General features: G+C 39.4%; 3 protein-coding genes across 3 annotated transcripts; 2 read left to right on the top strand and 1 right to left on the bottom strand.

Annotated features, from left to right (window-relative positions):
* The first annotated feature begins 1,773 nt into the window (after positions 1-1,773).
* Positions 1,774-2,198, top strand: LOC135138544 (uncharacterized). The gene is made up of 2 exons (XM_064068523.1): positions 1,774-1,827; positions 1,878-2,198. Exons 1-2 carry the CDS (start codon positions 1,774-1,776, stop codon positions 2,196-2,198), a joined length of 375 nt encoding a protein of 124 aa, XP_063924593.1.
* A 12,085-nt stretch (positions 2,199-14,283) lies between these two features.
* LOC135138542 (uncharacterized) lies at positions 14,284-14,732 on the bottom strand. Its single transcript, XM_064068522.1, has 2 exons — positions 14,682-14,732; positions 14,284-14,628 (listed from the first exon to the last, which is right to left on the bottom strand). The coding sequence occupies exons 1-2, from the start codon at positions 14,730-14,732 to the stop codon at positions 14,284-14,286; spliced, it is 396 nt and encodes a 131-aa protein (XP_063924592.1).
* A 704-nt stretch (positions 14,733-15,436) lies between these two features.
* LOC135139042 (uncharacterized) lies at positions 15,437-15,931 on the top strand. The gene is made up of 2 exons (XM_064069121.1): positions 15,437-15,518; positions 15,566-15,931. The coding sequence occupies exons 1-2, from the start codon at positions 15,459-15,461 to the stop codon at positions 15,905-15,907; spliced, it is 402 nt and encodes a 133-aa protein (XP_063925191.1). The 5' UTR covers positions 15,437-15,458; the 3' UTR covers positions 15,908-15,931.
* The last annotated feature ends 2,300 nt before the right edge of the window (positions 15,932-18,231 follow it).

Genomic DNA, 18,231 nt, shown 5'->3' with positions numbered 1-18,231 from the left:
GAAAATTAACTTCTTTAAATCTTTTAATGTTAAACTGAAGAATTTAGCTTCCATATCCTTTATATGTTGAGCAAATTGATCTTCCATCTCTCGACTAAATACTGGTCTTCTACCCACCCAAATCTCCTTTGGTACTGTTACAATTGTTTTTAAATCTTCTGCGCAGTGTGGTAGCAGGGACAAGATTTTGAACGCTAATTGCCATCCCATCTTTTTTTCCCGAACATTTCGCAAAGCCTCTGCCATGTTTTTTTCCTCCCATAATTGCCTCTTAGCCTTACTGGATATTGTACTTGAGGCTGCAAGTGACATTCCTCTGTCATAAAAAAAGACTTCTCAGTTTTTATGAGTGTCAAAACCACGGTTGTAGAATAGATAGGTTTGTACACTAATGGCTTGGGATGGCGACGCTTCTTTTCGATCCCTATATCCATGGAAAGGACACATACAGCTAGCGCCTCTACCTTGTCGAGCGGAAATCATTCTAGTTATTTTGGGGATTTTCGTTTACATTGCTTTATGAACAATGCAAAATTTGTAAATGACATTTGATCGGAGTCGATAAGTACGATTTCTTTTATTAATTACATCGGTTATAGACAGATGCCTATAGAGTTCTGTGTCCCTAAAACGTCAAAAACCAGGCGACGCGATCGGCAATTGGCGTCGCTGACCAGGGATATGCAAATGTATGCTAGTGTATCAACCTATCTATTCTACAACCGTGGTCAAAACCTTATACCTATGATGGCATACTATGCCATCAAAGGAAAAGCTTTGGGATGCCATCATAGGGAAATTCGAGGTTTTATTAAAATCAATTTCGGTATTTTTTCATTTACAACATAACCCTAAACTGGCACCTGTATTACATGTGTCACATGTATAGAAAACATGAATTAAATTGGTGCCCCTGAGTTAAGCATATTAAGAACATGATTTCAACTTGATTAATGTGTAAAACTTATTCGAGAGTCAACAATATTTCATTTATTTTTCTGCCTTTCAAGAAACAGTCCTACACTCACACTGCTTTGTAGACATTCATGTAGCAGTAAGGACAGCATCTTGAACAGGTGATTTGACCGCGAAATTCAAATGGTCCAAAAAATTTGAAGGTATGCCATCATAGGCTGGTTTCCCCAATTTTGAAATTCTGCAATTTGCATTGATATGTTAAATAGCAATTTATCAGTAACATATAAAAAAGCACACACAAAGTGACTGAAAACCTTTGGTGCAACGACAAGTTCACTTTAAAAGCACCTTATCTAAAATAAAAACTGTTGACAAAGCAGTACCTCAGGGGTTGGCCCTCGGAGCAATTTTATTCGTGATTTTTGTGAATGATTTTTATCAAGTCGTACCTACCTACAACGTTTGAGTTAGCATAATGATACGTCTGACAACTCGATTAAATTAAATGACGATCTACTTGTAGACATACTCGAATAGTAACTATTTAATACATAATTAAATTTATCCTTCAACCACACAAGTTTTTGCAAATGCATGCATTACAAATGACACAAATTATAAAGTCAAGCTCAACTGAATGCATTTTAATTTTAAGCAATAAAAAACCGTGTAACTAACTACGGGGATTCACTATATTTTTTTATATACATATGTACATAATTTTCAATAACCATGCCTTGTTATTTATAATTGATTATGATACAGAAATACATAATTATGAAATTGAGACACGTTCCACATATATAGACATAGGTATTTATTAGCAATTCAATATTCCCTCAAAGGTGGACCACCATGACCACAATACTCGTATTCTTAACCACAGTGGCAGCAGCATCATGCTTCGACGTATATTTTGTTTGCTTTTCTCCACCTTAACCCTACTTTTTATTTTTCAGTGGAACGGACCCATTAAAGTAGAAGACGACAGGTTTCAAAAATGTGTCGAAGAATCCGGTTATCAACTCGACCAAGAGGAACCATTCAGCTTCAAAGACGCTCCAACTCTTGAACTTCTTTGTTTAATGAAGTGTGTTTCAGAAACTCTTGAAATCTTAGACGAAAAAGGAAACATTGTTGAAGAAAATCTGACTGAATTTGACAAAGATCTGCCTGAAGAGAAGTACTCAATGTTTAAAGATTGCGTAAAAGACTCTCCGCAGATAGCTGCTTGCCAGGATATGGATTACTTTTTACAGTGTTTGGCATCTTTGCAGTAAACACACTTAAAATTGTTATCCTAATATATATTACACAATCAGTGAAATAAATAATCTCCCGAAATGTAATAATGTGACGAACGGAAATACGATTAGTATTGTTAGGATCAGAATAAAAAGGCTGTTTATTCGTTCAAAGTTGCAGTTCCTGGTTCGACTCTGTGAGATCTAGTTGATAACTAGTAGATTTTCAAAAAAATAAAAATGTTGGGTTTTCTGTGGTATTACGCTGTATTTTCTATTCTGGCAATCAAGGTATTCAGTTGACTTAAAAACATTATTTTTTATTTAACTGAATCTTTCAAGGCTTGTTCAGGGATCGATATTGACGCTGAATGCGTGGAAACATGTGGAACAACTACAGAAGCTATACAGAATCATGATCCCATAAATGATACTGCTACAGATGACATACTATGTTATCAAAAATGTCGTTTTACAACACTCGGTTATTTGGAAGAAGATGGAACGGTATCAACTGACTTTATACTAAAAGATATGAAGACCTCGGGTGTAGGGCAAGACGAACTTGACGTAATTGGAACATGTTTGAAGAATCTTTCCAAAATTGTTGAAAACAAAGATATGCAGTTGTTGATGGACTGCTACAAACCTACGACAGATTGAGTGTTGTGTTTAAATAAATAAATATTATGTATTTTAATTCGTTGTACATAATTTTGAAATAATATATATTATTGTAGTGTTTCAAAGTAATCGGTTCTTTAGTTCCCGAGATTATCTGTAAGTTAACTTTTAAATGGACTAAGCACACACAAATTGAGGAAACTTTGCAACGACCAAAACAAATCAAAATGATTTAGATTTGTAACATCGAATTAGCAAACCATTTAATTGGCAAATTATAAGCTAAAATCCGGCACATAGAATAATACACATGCAACATGTCATATTTTAATGAATGCCATTATATTATTCCGTATTAAAAGCTAATTTATTAAATTTCACAACGGTGACCGTGACAGCTCCCTATAAATTAGCAACAGATAAAATACAACTTCAAAAACGCACTAAACATGAAAGTGAAAAACGTAATTTTATTTTTCTCTTTTACCACTCTTTTCGCGGCAAGTGTACACCTAATTTTACAAACCCTTTTTAATCTGACTTCTTTCAGATATGCGCTGCAAACAGACACGGTTTCATCCCAGATGAAAATCGAAAAGCGATGATGAACAAGTGCCTGGAAGAAAACTCGATGACGTTCGAAGATTTAAAAGCAGAAATGCATTCAGACGAAACTTCGGAAAAGCATGGTTGCTTTCGTAAATGTATGATGGTAGAACAGGGTTTAATCGATGCTGATGGTGCTATTCAGAGTGAAAAAGTGTCTGAAATGGTTGAAAAATTTAACATTAGTGATGATAAACGTCAAGAAGTTGAAAGCTGCCTTAACGAAGTTGAAAGTGTTAAAGATTGTAAGGATTCTAGCAAAGTCTATCAGTGTTTCCCGAAATGGTCGCATCACTAATGTTGTAAATGTGTTACGAATTGTATCCGTAAATTTGGCAATAAATAATCTCAGTTCAATTTATTTAACCCTGTTTTATTGACTGACATTTAGATTCTTTCGTAACTGCTCTGGACAAAAATACATTCAGCTTCCTATCCACGGTTTCGGGATCGATGGCTCCGATCAAGGTGATCGAGCTCTCAGCTTTCGTCGTTATGTTACTTTTTATTTTTCACTGGAACGGATCCGTTAAAAAACACTATACATGCAACATGTCATATTTTAATTAATGCATTACATTCCATATTAACAACTGATTGATTAAATTTTACAACATTGACCATGACAGCTCGATATAAATTAACAACAGCTGAAACACGACTTCAAAAACGCACAAGTCATGAAACTGAAAAACGTAATTTTATTTTTCTGTGTTACTATTCTCGTCGAGGCAGGTATGCAGCTAATTTCACAAGCATTTTTTAATATTTCTTCTTTAGATATGCACTGCAGACAGGCAAAATTACTACCTGGAAGATAAGTGCCTGGAAGAAAACTCGATGACGTTCGACGAGCTAGAAGTACTTAGATATTCAGACGGAACTCCGGACAAACTAGCTTGCTTTCATAAGTGTATGATGTTAGGGCACGGATTAATCGATGCTGCTGGTGCCATTCAAGTGGCTGAATTAGCTAGCTTCTTTACAGATAGTGATGATAAACGTCAAGAACTTGAAAGCTGCATTGACGAAGTTGGATATGTTGAAGATTGTCAGGATTATAAGAAAGTCTGTCAGTGTTATCCGAAATGGCCGCGGTTTTTCAATGATCTCATGATGTTTTATGATTACGAAATTCATCATTATGTTTGACAATACATAATTTGACTGCAATTTATTTAACCTTACTTTTGTGCCCAGTTCAGAATTTTTAATAAAAACTATGTGTTTGAATCTTAAACTAAACCCAGTTTTTACAAAAAATTACAATTTTTAGACGATATCATCAAGTTTCTTGAATTCCACATCACGAAAAACTAAACACATATGCAGTAAAGACAACAAGGAACATATAAAATACGGTCAAAATCAAAATAATAATCATTCGAGAATAAATGTTCAAATTCAAGTTGTCAACAAATACATATTAATATTAGGATTCCCAATTGAGCCGACAAACCGAACGGACGGGTGCGTATGAAGAAGGGAAGCGAGCTAAGGAGGAAATGGGAAAGAGAGTGGGTGAAGTAGAAAGTCAACTAGATCGAATAGGGAGAGAAAAGAGAAAAAACAAAGTAGTGATGACGGGATTGGAAATAGGAACAGATAATTGAAAAGGTGTCAAAATTGTTAGAAGAGAAAGCCAAAGTAGAGAGTAAAGTTAAAAGGGCGTACAAAATTGCAGAGAAAGTTTATGTAGTGGAATTCGAAAATGGAGAAGAAAATATAAATGTAATGAAAAGCAAGAAGAACTTAAAAGGGTCGTCAATTTACATAAACGATGATCTGACGAAAACGGAAAAAAAAATTCAAATCAAAATAAAAGAATAGGCAACAAAAGAGAGAAATAAAGGAAAAATGGTTAGAATGGGATATAAAAAGTTAACTGTAGATGGCAGAAATTTTGAATGGATTGAAGAAGAGGACAGACTCAAGAAAGTAGAAAATTTTTAGTAAAGAACCAAAAGAAAAGGAAGAAAAGAAGGAAAAATGGAAGGAAAGACGGCAAAGGAAAAGGACAAGTAATAAAGGATGCAGATAAAAAAATCGGAAAAAGGGAAGCTGGTACAAAATTTGGAGAAAAAAGGGTGAAGGTACAAGGGTTTCGAAAAAACGTAAAGGAGTTCTGGGACTATGTGGAAAAATTTGATGTGGTGGGGCTAGTAGAGACATGGGTACAAAGAGAAAACGGAGAAATTTGAAGAAACACTACCACAAGAATATGCGTGGGAGTGTCAAGGGGCGACAAAGGAAAAGAAAAAGAGGAGAGCAAGCGGGGGAATGGTAATGGGAATTCGAAACGAAATGCAAGAATTGGAAAAGGAAAGTTATAATAAAAACGGACTAATGAAGAAAGTAATACAGCTGGATAGCAATCGATGGGAAATAATTATTATCGTTTATAGCAAGAAAATGGAGGAAACCAAGATAAATATAGAAAAGGAAACAAGAGAAAAAGGAGATGAAAAAATGCTTGTAGGAGGGGATTTTAACGCAAGACTGGGCGAGAAGGGGACGAGAATAATAGATAAAGAAAAGGGAGAGAAAAGAGGATCAAAAGACCTGTGGGTTGAGCTACCTATCAGGCGCGTCCCCAGGGTTGCGGATAGGGGGAGACCGGCATTGTCTGGGGAGGGGGGTCTGGGGAGGGCGGATATGCCCCTCGGAACTAAACACTCCTGGGGGTGGTGGAAGTCCGACCTGGATTTTCTCTTCTCCAGATATGTAGGTTAGGGCTGAGGCTCGTCTTGCCTGGACATGCCTTGGTGGTTGTCGGCTTAGACGGCCGTGAAGGCGGTTCAGTAGAGGAGGGCTGGAAATAAACGTGCCCCCCCGGGATTAAACCCCTGGCGTGGGGTCGTCAAAACAGCCCCGCGGACAAGCTCCCGCGTGTTTGTGCCGTGCGTGGAGACCCGTAAGGTGGGATGAAGGAATCCTGGAGGTTGAGCCCCCCTTGGTGCAGTGTGTCACCAAGGCTGGGCAACACGCCTCTTTGGCCTGGATTTCCACCAAAACGGGAGGTCGAGACTAACCCATCTCAGATCAATCGGCTGTGTCGTCGGGTCAGACCGCCGACAGGGTGAGTCCTTGGGGGAAGTGTAGTCTGAGCAGGAGTAACCTCACTAGTTGAGGCTGCGTACTGCAGGATGAGCTTCCCTGGGGGCTATATCCTTCTGCTAGCCCTGACGTCGAAGTTCGACGTCCCCTTGTTGGACTCCGTGGTGGGTGGGGAAGCAGAAGGACGAAATTAAAATCCAGATCTATGGAGAATAACAACAAAAAAACCACTGAGGAAGTGCCTTCGGGTGCACCTCAAACAGGAAACCCAGCCAATGTGGGGTCGCAGCCTCCTAGGAGGAAGCGAATCTGCGGGGCTGAGGTAAAAAGGCGGAGGAAGGCTCGTTTGCAGGCGGAGGCGGCGAATACCGACCCGCCGAAACCGGGTCCATCCTCCTCCGGGATAAACCCCAAGGGTAAAGGGCAGGCTACGATAGCCAACCCTAAACAACCCGTGGGGAAAAAGACCTCAGGGTCAAAGAAAAGAGTGAGGTCTTCAACCTCCACACCTCCGGCAGCTGAAAAGCAAAAGAGGATGAGGAGGCAGGAGACTACCTCTAGAGAACAGAGCTACAGGGAGGCGGCTGCAAGTCATCTCCGTGTAGCTGTGATTGATGTGCAGCATCCACTTGGTAAGCTGACTGCTGACCAGGTGGAGATAGTACAAAAGGGCCTGATGGGAGCGCTGGACAGGCAACTTGACCAGTGCTTGGCATCGGGTAGACAAGCAGCCACTTTCAGGGGCATGAAGTACATAGGGGAAATCCTAAGGATAACCTGTGAAGACGAGTTGTCCCTGAAATGGCTACAACAAACAGTGCGCTCCCTAACACCCTTGTGGGAGGGCGCACAACTTAGCGTGGTCCCCTTGGCTGAGCTACCAAGGCTGGTGAGGGCGACCCTGTGGATACCGGGACCACCGGTGGATGCAGGAGTCGTACTTCGCCGCCTGGAGGGTCAGAACCAATGGGCCCACGTCAAAAAATGGCTTCTTTTCCATCGCGAGGCCAAACCCGAGGCTGCCTCTCCGGGCAACCTCTTTGTGTTTGGTCTTGGGATGGAAGAGGCCAAGATAATCAGGGAGAGGGAGGGCAGAATTAACTATATGCTGTCCTCTTTCAACCTGAAACTCAAGGAGAACGAGGCGTCGGCTCAGGAAGGGCGGACCCCTATGGAAGAGGTAGAAACCCCAGGGGGTGAAGCCTCTACCAGTGGGGGCGGGCCCGCCTGAGACATATGCCTCGTGTCTCCTAGGACAATTATGGGATTTTTTGGTTGCAGAGATGGCGCTGCAGCAGATAAATTTCATTCAGATTAACCTGCAGCATTGTCGCATGGCGACGACTGTTTTGTGTCGTCGTCTAGACAAGATGCAGAACACTATAGCAATAATCCAAGAACCATGGATTGTAAAATCCAGGATCGCAGGGTTGAGCAATTTAAATGGCGCTGTTGTTTCAGGTACCACAATAGAATCTCCAAGGACATGCGTCTACATTCCGAGGAAAATTAAAGCCGTCCTCCTACCTCCGGTCAGCTCCAGGGATGTGACTGCGGTAAATGTTAAGTGTAACATAGGAAGAGGCGAAGAGCAACTGGTAATAGCATCCGTGTACTTACCACAGGGAGCACAGGAACCATGTCCAACATGGGAAATGGCGAACTTGGTGGAACACTGTGATACCGGAAATATAAACCTCATCATCGGTGCCGATGCGAATGCCCACTGTCTGTTGTGGGGGAGCAAAGACACTAATGATAGAGGAAGAACACTAGCTGAATATCTTTTATCAACAAATCTAGAGATTCTCAACCGAGGCTGCGAACCAACTTTCGTAACATCACGTAGTCAGTCAGTAATAGATATTACACTGGCTACATGGGATATCTCACAATATATAATGGGATGGCACGTCTCTAAAGAGGCGTCAGTGTCAGACCATAGATGGATCATGTATACATCAAAATGTATAGACATGGAGATAAAGACGTACAGGAACCCTAGGCTGACGAACTGGGCTTCATACAACGAAGAACTGGACGACAGACTGGGGACCTCCGTGCAGTCTATACCAACAGAATACAGTTCGACAGAAGACATAGAGAAAACCTTGACCATTATCAACGACTCTCTAATGTCAGCGTATGAGAAAAGTTGCCCCCTAAAGAAGGAAGGTCTGGGCAAAGGTACACCATGGTGGAACCGAAGGCTCAGCCTACTTCAATCGGGGCTAAGAAAACTTTTCAATAGAGCAAAAAACACTAAGAAAACTGAAGACTGGGAAGCCTATAAAGAGCACCGGAAAGAGTTTAAGAAAGAATTAAGAAAGAGGAAACGGGAAACGTGGAGATCCTTCTGCAGCGACATAACGTCGACTGCTTCGGCCGCAAGGCTGAAGAGAGTTCTCTCGAAGGACCACACACATCAACTAGGTTTCCTAAAGAAAGAAGATGGCACCTTTACAGCCACCTTAGAAGAGTCCGCAGAACTTTTGCTGCAGACCATGTTTCCAGGCAGCACACGGACTACCTCCCATTCCAAAAGGGATGTAGTCGGTACTCAACCTTCCCCGAAGGACTGGGCGCTGGCTGCAAAGGTAGTCACGGAGGCAAGACTGGAGTGGGCAGTGGACAGCTTTTCCCCATACAAATCTCCAGGAGTTGACGGTATTTATCCCGCCCTCCTGCAGAGGGGAATGAGCAGACTACGCCCTATTTTGTTGCCAATGCTTCGGGCGTGTCTGGCTTTCAGCTACATACCGAATGCATGGCGAAAAGTAAAGGTTATCTTTATACCTAAGCCAGGACGACAAGATTACACCTTGGCTAAATCCTACAGACCAATTAGCTTAACATCATTCTTGCTGAAAACGCTAGAAAGACTAAGCGAAAAAGAGATTCGGGAGACTGCTTTGAGCAAGCAACCTCTACATCCGAACCAACATGCCTACATCCAAGGAAGATCCACCGATACGGCCCTACACACAGTTGTAAACCGTATAGAGTGGGCGATGGAGAACAAACTCTTCACCTTAGGAATGTTTTTGGATATTGAAGGAGCGTTTGATAAAACGACTTTCAAAAGCATAGAGCTAGCCCTACGAGAGCACGACGTGGACCCCACCCTGAGTAGGTGGGTGGCCGGTATGCTGAGGAACAGGGAAGTAATGATTAATGTAGGTGGCACTGAGATCGAGGCTGTTGTAGACAGGGGATGTCCTCAGGGAGGAGTTCTCTCTCCTGTACTGTGGGATACTGTCGTTGACAGCCTGATACGACGCCTCAATGATCTTGGCTACCACACAATTGGATACGCGGACGATCTAGTCATTCTGCTAACAGGAAAAAACGCAGATACATTATGTGAGATAATGCAAGCTGCAGTAAAAATAGTCGAGGAATGGTGCAGCAGACATACCCTCTCCGTTAATGGAGAAAAGACGAAACTAATCCTGTTCACCAGGAAAAGGAAAATTGGCACACTACAGATGCCAAAAATATTTAACACAACGCTTCAACTTTCGGACGAAGTCAAATACCTGGGAGTTGCATTGGACTGGCGACTGAATTGGAAGAAGCATGTAGATGATAAAGTAGAAAAGGCACGCTCGGCTCTTTGGCAATGTCGTAGGGTGGTGGGAAGGTCGTGGGGTTTAAATCCCAAGATCGCCCTCTGGATCTACACGGCAATAGTCAGACCGATGCTGTGCTATGGAGCTTTAGTTTGGTGGCCCAGAGCCAGACAAAAAACAACAGCCCTGCAACTTGAACACGTTCAGAGAATGGCGTGTCTCAGTGTTACAGGAGCAATGAGGACCACTCCCACAGCGGCTCTGGAGACTCTTCTTTGCTTAGCACCTCTTAACCTTTACATAGAGGAAGCGGCAATGACGACGTCTCTAAGACTTCACTCTCTGGGAGTATGGAACAAACAAGGCCGCACAACGAAGCACACTCGGATCTTAACGGAGGCGTTCAACAGAATACCCTTGTTAAGGATGGGCTGTGACCGAATGGGCACAAAATTAATATATGAGAAGACATATAGAATATCAATGAATGATAATTCAGAAGGACGAGCCGACATAGATATCTATGTCGATGGTGCCAAAACAGATAGTGGTTCAGGAGCCGGCATCTACTCCGAACAACTGAACGCACAAATTAGTGTACCTCTCGGCACCCACACGTCTGTCTTACAAACAGAACTGATGGGAATAATGCTGGGAGCTAGAATCATTGCTGAACGTGAAATCGGCAACAAATCAATACGCATACTTACTGACAGCAAGTCTGCACTACTAGCCCTGGACAGCTGTATGGTTCGATCCGGGCTGGTTTGGGAGTGCAGACAAACGCTAAAGTATGTAACGCAGAGGAATAGTGTGGAACTTTGTTGGATCAAAGGACACAGTGGCAACGAAGGAAACGAGAGGGCAGATGAGATGGCGAAGCGAGCCGCGCGCATGCCCTTCTGGGGACCCGAACCGGCAATCACGCCTTCGGTCGCCCTCTCGAACGAACTCGTAAAGCAATATACCCAGAGACGCCATGAGCAGATATGGGTGAAGTTGAGCAGCTGTCGGCATAGTAGAGCTTGTATGGCGACACCAGACCGTAAGTTGACGAAATTTTATCTCTCACTTTCAAGGGACAAACTGCGTAAACTGGTAGGATTCCTTACGGGACATTACCAGTTTAACAAACATCTATATACGATAGGGGTGGTAACAGACCCAATCTGTCGTGGATGCAATGAAGAAGAGGAAACAGCTGAGCACATTCTTCGTGAGTGTCCAGCCCTAGCCTCCTACAGGGAATCCATACTAGGGGACATCTGGCCTAGTATGGCAAATATCAGGGAGTTTCCACCCTCTGCATTACTCAAGTACATTCAAGCAGTTGGGTGGCTTGACGAGTAGAGGAGCGGGAAAACACCCTGATATGGACTTGGGGAAGGTACAATGGGCCCAAAGGCGAGGCCTAAGTGCCGGCTGGCCACGGTCAGCCCCCATAAATTAAGAATCCAGAATCCAGAATCCAGAATCCAGAGGATCAAAAGACAAAGCAAATAACAAAGAAGGGAAAATATTGTGGAAGTTAATAGAAGAAATGGGATTATCAACGAAGAGGCGTGGGAAGAAATAGAGAGTTTTAAAGTGGGGGAAAGGGTAGAATTAGACCACATGGCATTAGAAATAAAAATTAAAGGAAAAGAGCAAGAGTACGAAAAACAAGAGAGAAGAAACGGAAGAAAAGAAAAGCAAGGGAAAAATTAAGAAAATGACAGAATAACAGGGGAAGGAAAGAGGAGTCTTTAAAAGCAAGAGAGAACTATAAGAGAAAATGTGAAGAAAGAAAAAGAGAAAAACGAGAAGAAGAAGAGAAGACAATAAAGTCCCTGAAAACAGAAGAAGAAGTATGGAGATATATAAACAAGGAACGGAGAAGGAAGACTGAAGTCAGTAGGAAAATCAAAATACATGAATGGAAAAGACACTTTATGGAATTATTGGAAGCTTGTGAGGAAAAATGCTGCAAAATAAATAAAGGAATCACAACGACGCAAGAAATCTGGAGAGGTTCGGAAATAACAGAAAATGAAATGGGAAGACAGATTGAAAAACTGAAAAGAGGAAAGGCACCAGGAGGGGATGGAATCCAGAACGAAGCGTGGATGTTCGGGACAGAAGGGGTGAAATAAAGGATATGGGAAGTGGTAGATGAGGTTTGGAAGGGAAAAGGGTTTCCTCAGCAGTGGAGAGAAGGTATAATAATCCCATTATTTAAAAAAGGGCAAAAAAGTGATGTGAAAACTACCGAGAGATCACCTTGCTCAATACGGCGTACGAGATATACGCAATGAGATGGAAGCAAGAGGTATGTTACCACATGGTCAGGCAGGGTTTAGGAAAGGAAGAGGTACTATGGACAATGTGTATATCCTGCGGTATTTAGTGGGAAAAGAAATAAGGAAAGAAGGTGGACGAATGTACGCATTGTTCATAGATTTCAAAACAGCGTTTGATAGCGTGAATAGAGAGAAAATGTGGGAGTATTTGAAGAGAAAGGGAGTAGATGCGTACCTGGTAACGAAAATGGAAGAAATACATGAAGAAACAGTGAGTAAGGTGAGAGTGAGAGTTTTTATAGAAATAGAGGAGTGAGACAGGGATGCCCACTCAGCCCTGTATTGTTTGCAGCTTATCTAGGAGATATAGATGAAATGTTCAGAAAAGCACAGCCTGGAGGGGTGGTAGTCGGCAAAGAAAAGAGAAGAAATGAAAACAATGATTAAAGGTTTTGAGAAGTACGTACAAAAAAAGGAATTGGAAGTGAATGTGGAAAAAACAAAAATGGTGGTGTTTGGGAAGAGAGTAAGAAAGGAGAAGGAAGAGTGGGCATGGAGAGGAAAGAAGATTGAACAGGTGAAAAAATTCCAGTACTTAGGATATACATTAAAGAATAGAGAAATTCAAGAAATGGTGCGAAAAGCGAACAAGGTGATAGGAATAGTATGGGCAATAGGAGAGAGAAAATTTGGACATGATTATAAGAGAAGAATGATGATGTTTGATAGTTTGATCAAAAATGTATTTATGTAATATCCGTTCGCAAAACTCCCGCACTGTCAGTGTCAGATTTGGAAAAAATGACCTGAGTGTACTCAGTCGTGAGATACGAAAAACCTGTACAATATGTTGCAAAATTGCAATCTAGTGACAAATTAGTAACTAAAAATAACTTGTCAAATAAAAATGTCAAAAGCACATTAACTGAAGATTTTTATCAATTCAAGTAAAGAAAGAGTATGACACAGAAACGACAACGAAAGCTTTTTTTGAATAATATATATTTTTGATCTTACTGTCCATTTCTACGCTTCTGGTGCTACAATTTGTTTGAATTACTGACAAGTTCTTTAAACACATTGAACACTTCAGCAAATCAAAAAGATAAAATAGTTAATTAACATTTGATTTTTCATTCATTAATTTTGAAAATTTGAAATTCAAGGCGGTAATCATATAAACTAAAAAATCTTTTAGGGGATTATTTCTCATACCAACAGAATGTCATTCTGACAGTGCGGGAGTTTTGCGAACGGATATTACGAAGCTGAGATTTGGGGATGGAGGGAATATGAAGAAATAGAGAGAGTGCAAGAAAAATACTTAAAATGGAGATTGGGATTGAAAAAGTATACGCCGGGGTACACTGTGAGAGAAGAAACAAAAAGGGAGAAAATGAGAGTGAAAGCGGGTAAAAGGGCGGTTGGATTTGAAGAGAAGTTTAGTGAGAGAGGAGATTGTAAAATATTGCAACAATTTTGGAAAGAAATAAGAAAGGAAGGGGGAAAACATGTTTGGAACGAATGAGACAAGTATTATGAAGGAAAGGGATAAGCATGTGAAGAAATAGAGAGAATGAGAGAAATGGAAAGGAGTATGAAAGAAAAACTGAGTGTAAGAGGTAAGGATAATATCGGAGTCTAGATACAATGCAGAGTATAGAAAAATAGTAAAGGATGAAGTACCAAAATACACACACAGAGAGAGAGTAAAAGGAGAAAAGAATGACGGCGAGATTTAGGTGTGGAAATGAAGAGAAAGAAAATAATTTTTGGTTGGATGAAACTGACAGAAAATGTAGGATATGTTGGAGAGAGGGAGAAACAATAGACCTGGAGGGATGTGAAGGGTTGAGAGAATCGGAGGAAAGTAGAGAAGAAGTGCTAAGCGAAGATGGAAGAGAACTGAACTGGATAAAAGAAGTTACCTACTGTACCTTGAAATTATATTACTTAATAATACTGCACCAACTTTATTGTAAATCAACCAGATTTAGTACGACATGCAAATATTTTATGAGAATCTTCGCATTTTTCAATTTTCTTGATATCTTTGACACACTGTACCGCCTTTTCACGCTCCTCGTCAGTAAGATCAGCAAGTTCAACCATTTCGGCAACTTTATCTTCCTGAATAACGCCTTCATTATCGATTAATCCCATCTTCTGCATCAAGCACTTGTGGAAACACAGATTTTTCTCTGGAATATCTTCTAAGTGCCACCCGGATGTAAGATCATCAATCGTCATGGAATTTTCCGCCAGACACTGTTCTCTAAGGGGCGCGAATTTTTCGTCCATGAAGGCATCTTTCTTGCTTGCAGATATCTGAAAATTAACAAAAAAAGGTTGATGGTTTTTAATGAGGGACTAGTTTTTACTTTAAACAGGACTACAATGATGCAAAAATATAAATGTGCTTTTTGTGACATGGTGGATGTTTTGGTATAAAGCTAAATGATGGAAGATTTTTATACCAGTGTAGTCAAGGTTGTTTAATCTAAAAATTTGTGATAATTGACTCATGATCAACAAAAATGTACCCTGTTATTATGTTAAATTTTTTCATTCCCAAACCGTGACGAGAGAAGTTTCAAGTTATTTTTGTATTGTTAGTGTTTCTAAAAGGATGATTTCATTTAGCGCAATTAAAAAAAAAATACCTATCTATTTGTTGCGGTTTTTTAACTTTTATTTTATTTAACTAAAGTATTTTTTTTAAACTTAAGAATTTTGTTTTTCAATGTTTTATTAAGCAATTTTTGGGCATAACTGAAATATGTGAAAATGTAATACATTTTTTGTAAGATTTTGAAATTCTTTTCTCTATTTTCGCTTCTAATGATCTAATTTTGCAAAAAATCTTTCCCCAAGGATGAAAAAAAAGTTTGATTGATTGATGATGAAAAAATAATATGTTATGATAATCCCGACGTTTTGTTAGCACATAATGTCACAGCTTGAATGTACTCAGCTTCCATGGTTACAGATAATCATAGTCATATCAAGTTTTTTATAATTATACCAATTCCTGTGTTATTCTACCAATAGTAATAATTTAGCGTTAAGTGTTGGCGTTTCAAACTTATAAAAGCAAAGCAAGGCTAAATCTTCAACATATTCGAACCATACTCGAACTGACCACTTCGAACCAAACAATGTTGCAACTAAGTGTTTTCCTCCTTTGTGCAATTTGTGCATCCGCTATGGATCTCAAAGTAAAAATATCTTTTTCAAATTTATTTTATTTTATTATTTTTTACAGACATTTCGTGAGGAACTTTTGGCTGATGAAGATTTTATGGCTGCCAGAGATTACTGTTTGGAACAGTTAGGGATGAAGGTTGATGATCTCAAGCTTGCTGCAACCGGCGATGAAGTTCCTGAAAATTTGCTTTGCTTTGCTAAGTGTTTGCAAGAAAAACAAGGTTATGTAGACGCTGAAGGTACGATAGATTTGGATAATATGAAAGCCTTACCTGTTTTCTCGCACATACCTGACGATAAAAAAGATGATGTCATGGCTTGTCTTGAAAACATGGGGAAGATCGAGACTTGTGCAGACATACAGAAAGAACGAGAATGTTTCCACAACAATCTGAATTAAGTTTGAATGAAATGTTTTAAGCACTTGGAGATTTATTTTATGTATGTTTATGTTTATTTCTTATTTGTGATAAGTATGTTCCAAAAATTGCTTTGACTGAAGAGGTGTGTGTTTTATTTAGACCGGTCTCCAGCCCGATTCGGCCCGACTCTGAAGCCGGGGATTCATTAACTTTGTTATTTTCGGATGACCATTTTGAGACTAAAAAACGTGTTCAGCTATTTTGGTTTGGTTAAATCAGATTTGGGCAATAACATTAGATTTTCAGTAGACTATATTCAGCTTGAACTAAGCTTGAATGTTTTAAATAGTGTCATTACTGGGCTCGACAACAACCTCATTGGGTTCAAACGTCACACACCCAACGTCCCCAAAAAATTAATGTTTGGGTGGAAATAATAAACAGAAGATTCATTGGCGCCTACTTTTTTCACAGAAATTTAACAGCAGATCAGCAAATTTCGATAATCAATTTGATGGAAGTTGGATTGGAAGGCGTCGACTAATAGAATGACCACTGAGATCTCTGGGTCTGATACCCCTTGATTTTTTTTTATGAAGATATTTAAAAAGTCGTGTTTACATGAACAGATCCGATAATTTAGACGACTTGAAAGCACGAATTCGTCATGAAACGACTCCTATAATTCCCCAGAGTATTTAAAATTCCGTGTCAGATCAGATAGTGAATGTGTATTGTTCTGTTTATTTAATATTTATTAATAATAATTATTAATTTTATCAATTTTTTTGTTATGCAACCGCTACATCAAACTACATTTTCTTATGCTGAAAAATAAGCTTTACCAAATAATGCAATCCAAATTATTTCTTCCTATTTAAAAAATCATTGATGACGTCATTACTTTTCCAAATTTGACGTAATTTTTTTTTTGACATATGTCAAAAGATGGAGAGTAAAATAAAAAGCTTGACATGACACGACCAATGAGAACAATAGATTTTTGAAGATTTCTCTTTGACAGAATTTTGGTCTTGTCAATTGGAAAGTTTGAATTGACAACGCAACGGTTAACGATAAACTTTAAAAAATCCATGGCTGTCTTTGATAATGCATTATTAATATAGATTACTGCAAAAATCAGATACATTTACTAATGTAAACCAATAGAACAAGGAGGCTTTAGAAAGTCTTTTGGAACTTCAAAGCACCTTCAAGCTAAACAACTGACAAAAAAAAAAGAAAAAAAAATCATGTATTTCTTGTTTGTTTATTTATTTGGGTTTTCAGTTAACATTTTTACTTCCCCAGCGTAAGCTAAGGAAGTATTGTAATCGAGTCCATCGGCCGAATTTCCACTTTCATATTTTCCCAACTTGCCATGACCTCTAGAGTACGAAAAAAGTAGTCTGTGGTTTCCGTCTGTCTGTCTATCTGTCTGTCTGTCTGTCTGTCTGTATTTTTATTAGTCAAATAATCTCCGAACCTACTAGACCGATTGTTGTCATATTTTGTATGTACATTAGGAAAATCATGTATATGGTTCAACGCTAACTAAAATTCGGATAATCATCCCCACCACCAATGGGATGACGTCATCTACAAAATTTATAATAGAAAGTTTTTTTATAATTTTGTAGAATAAGATACCCCTGCACTTGTGGTGTGTGACTCCGTGTCGAATTTTCGCCCTAGACATCCAGAATTTTTGGAAAAAATTCAAAACTGAGCAACAATATTTTGCAATACATATAACTTTGAAACTGCAAAACCGATTGCTCTAAAATCTTGTAAATATTTTAAGGTCATCATGGTAAATCGTTAAACAAAATTATTCGTTTACCCCTCCCAAAAAATGGATGACGTCATCTCAAAATTTTGCCGAATAAATCCTATCCAAATTGTGCAAAATATGATGAGTCTAAACTTGTGATTTAACGGTGCATTAAAAGTAGTTTTTAAATTTCTTATACAGGGTGACTCATAAAAATTAATGAATGAGTCAATTTATTGTATTGATTAAATCGGGAACGGCTTACTCCGTTTTTTTACCATAACATCTGACAACATAGTTGTCAACAAATAGTAAAAACTTAGATCTCTGAACTTCCTGTTTAATATCATTTATATAATTATACAAGTCAGGAAAATAGTGGACCAAGATGGGACTCCTGAGGGACTCTAGATATAACCCCATAATAGCTACAACAGAATCTATTGCTTTTTACAGTTTCTTTAAGCCCTAAGATGGATGATTGAAACCAATATAGAAGGGGGTCTGAAATATCCATTTTTTATAACTTTATTATTAATCTATTGTGGTTCACCCTGTTAAAAACCTTGCTAAATTTCATCCACTAAA

This window comes from Zophobas morio, unplaced genomic scaffold, assembly GCF_036711695.1.
Source record: "Zophobas morio isolate AGI-343-1 ecotype UQ-CSIRO unplaced genomic scaffold, CSIRO_AGI_Zmor_V1 ptg000030l, whole genome shotgun sequence".
Lineage (NCBI taxonomy): Eukaryota > Metazoa > Arthropoda > Insecta > Coleoptera > Tenebrionidae > Zophobas > Zophobas morio.
The sequence above is the reverse complement of the archived record's forward strand: the minus strand, read 5'-3'. Positions and strand labels throughout refer to the sequence as shown.

What these genes read in the sequence shown, in the direction of transcription:
- LOC135138542 (XM_064068522.1), bottom strand. Translation starts at nt 14,732, where the DNA reads ATGTCACAAAAAGCACATTTATATTTTTGCATCATTGTAGTCCTGTTT. An exon ending in TCATTGTAGTCCTGTTTAAA is followed by an intron (nt 14,629 to 14,681) that starts GTAAAAACTAGT and finishes GTTAATTTTCAG; the next exon opens with ATATCTGCAAGCAAGAAAGA.
- LOC135139042 (XM_064069121.1), top strand. Translation starts at nt 15,459, where the DNA reads ATGTTGCAACTAAGTGTTTTCCTCCTTTGTGCAATTTGTGCATCCGCT. An exon ending in CATCCGCTATGGATCTCAAA is followed by an intron (nt 15,519 to 15,565) that starts GTAAAAATATCT and finishes TATTTTTTACAG; the next exon opens with ACATTTCGTGAGGAACTTTT.
- LOC135138544 (XM_064068523.1), top strand. Translation starts at nt 1,774, where the DNA reads ATGACCACAATACTCGTATTCTTAACCACAGTGGCAGCAGCATCATGC. An exon ending in CAGCAGCATCATGCTTCGAC is followed by an intron (nt 1,828 to 1,877) that starts GTATATTTTGTT and finishes TTTATTTTTCAG; the next exon opens with TGGAACGGACCCATTAAAGT.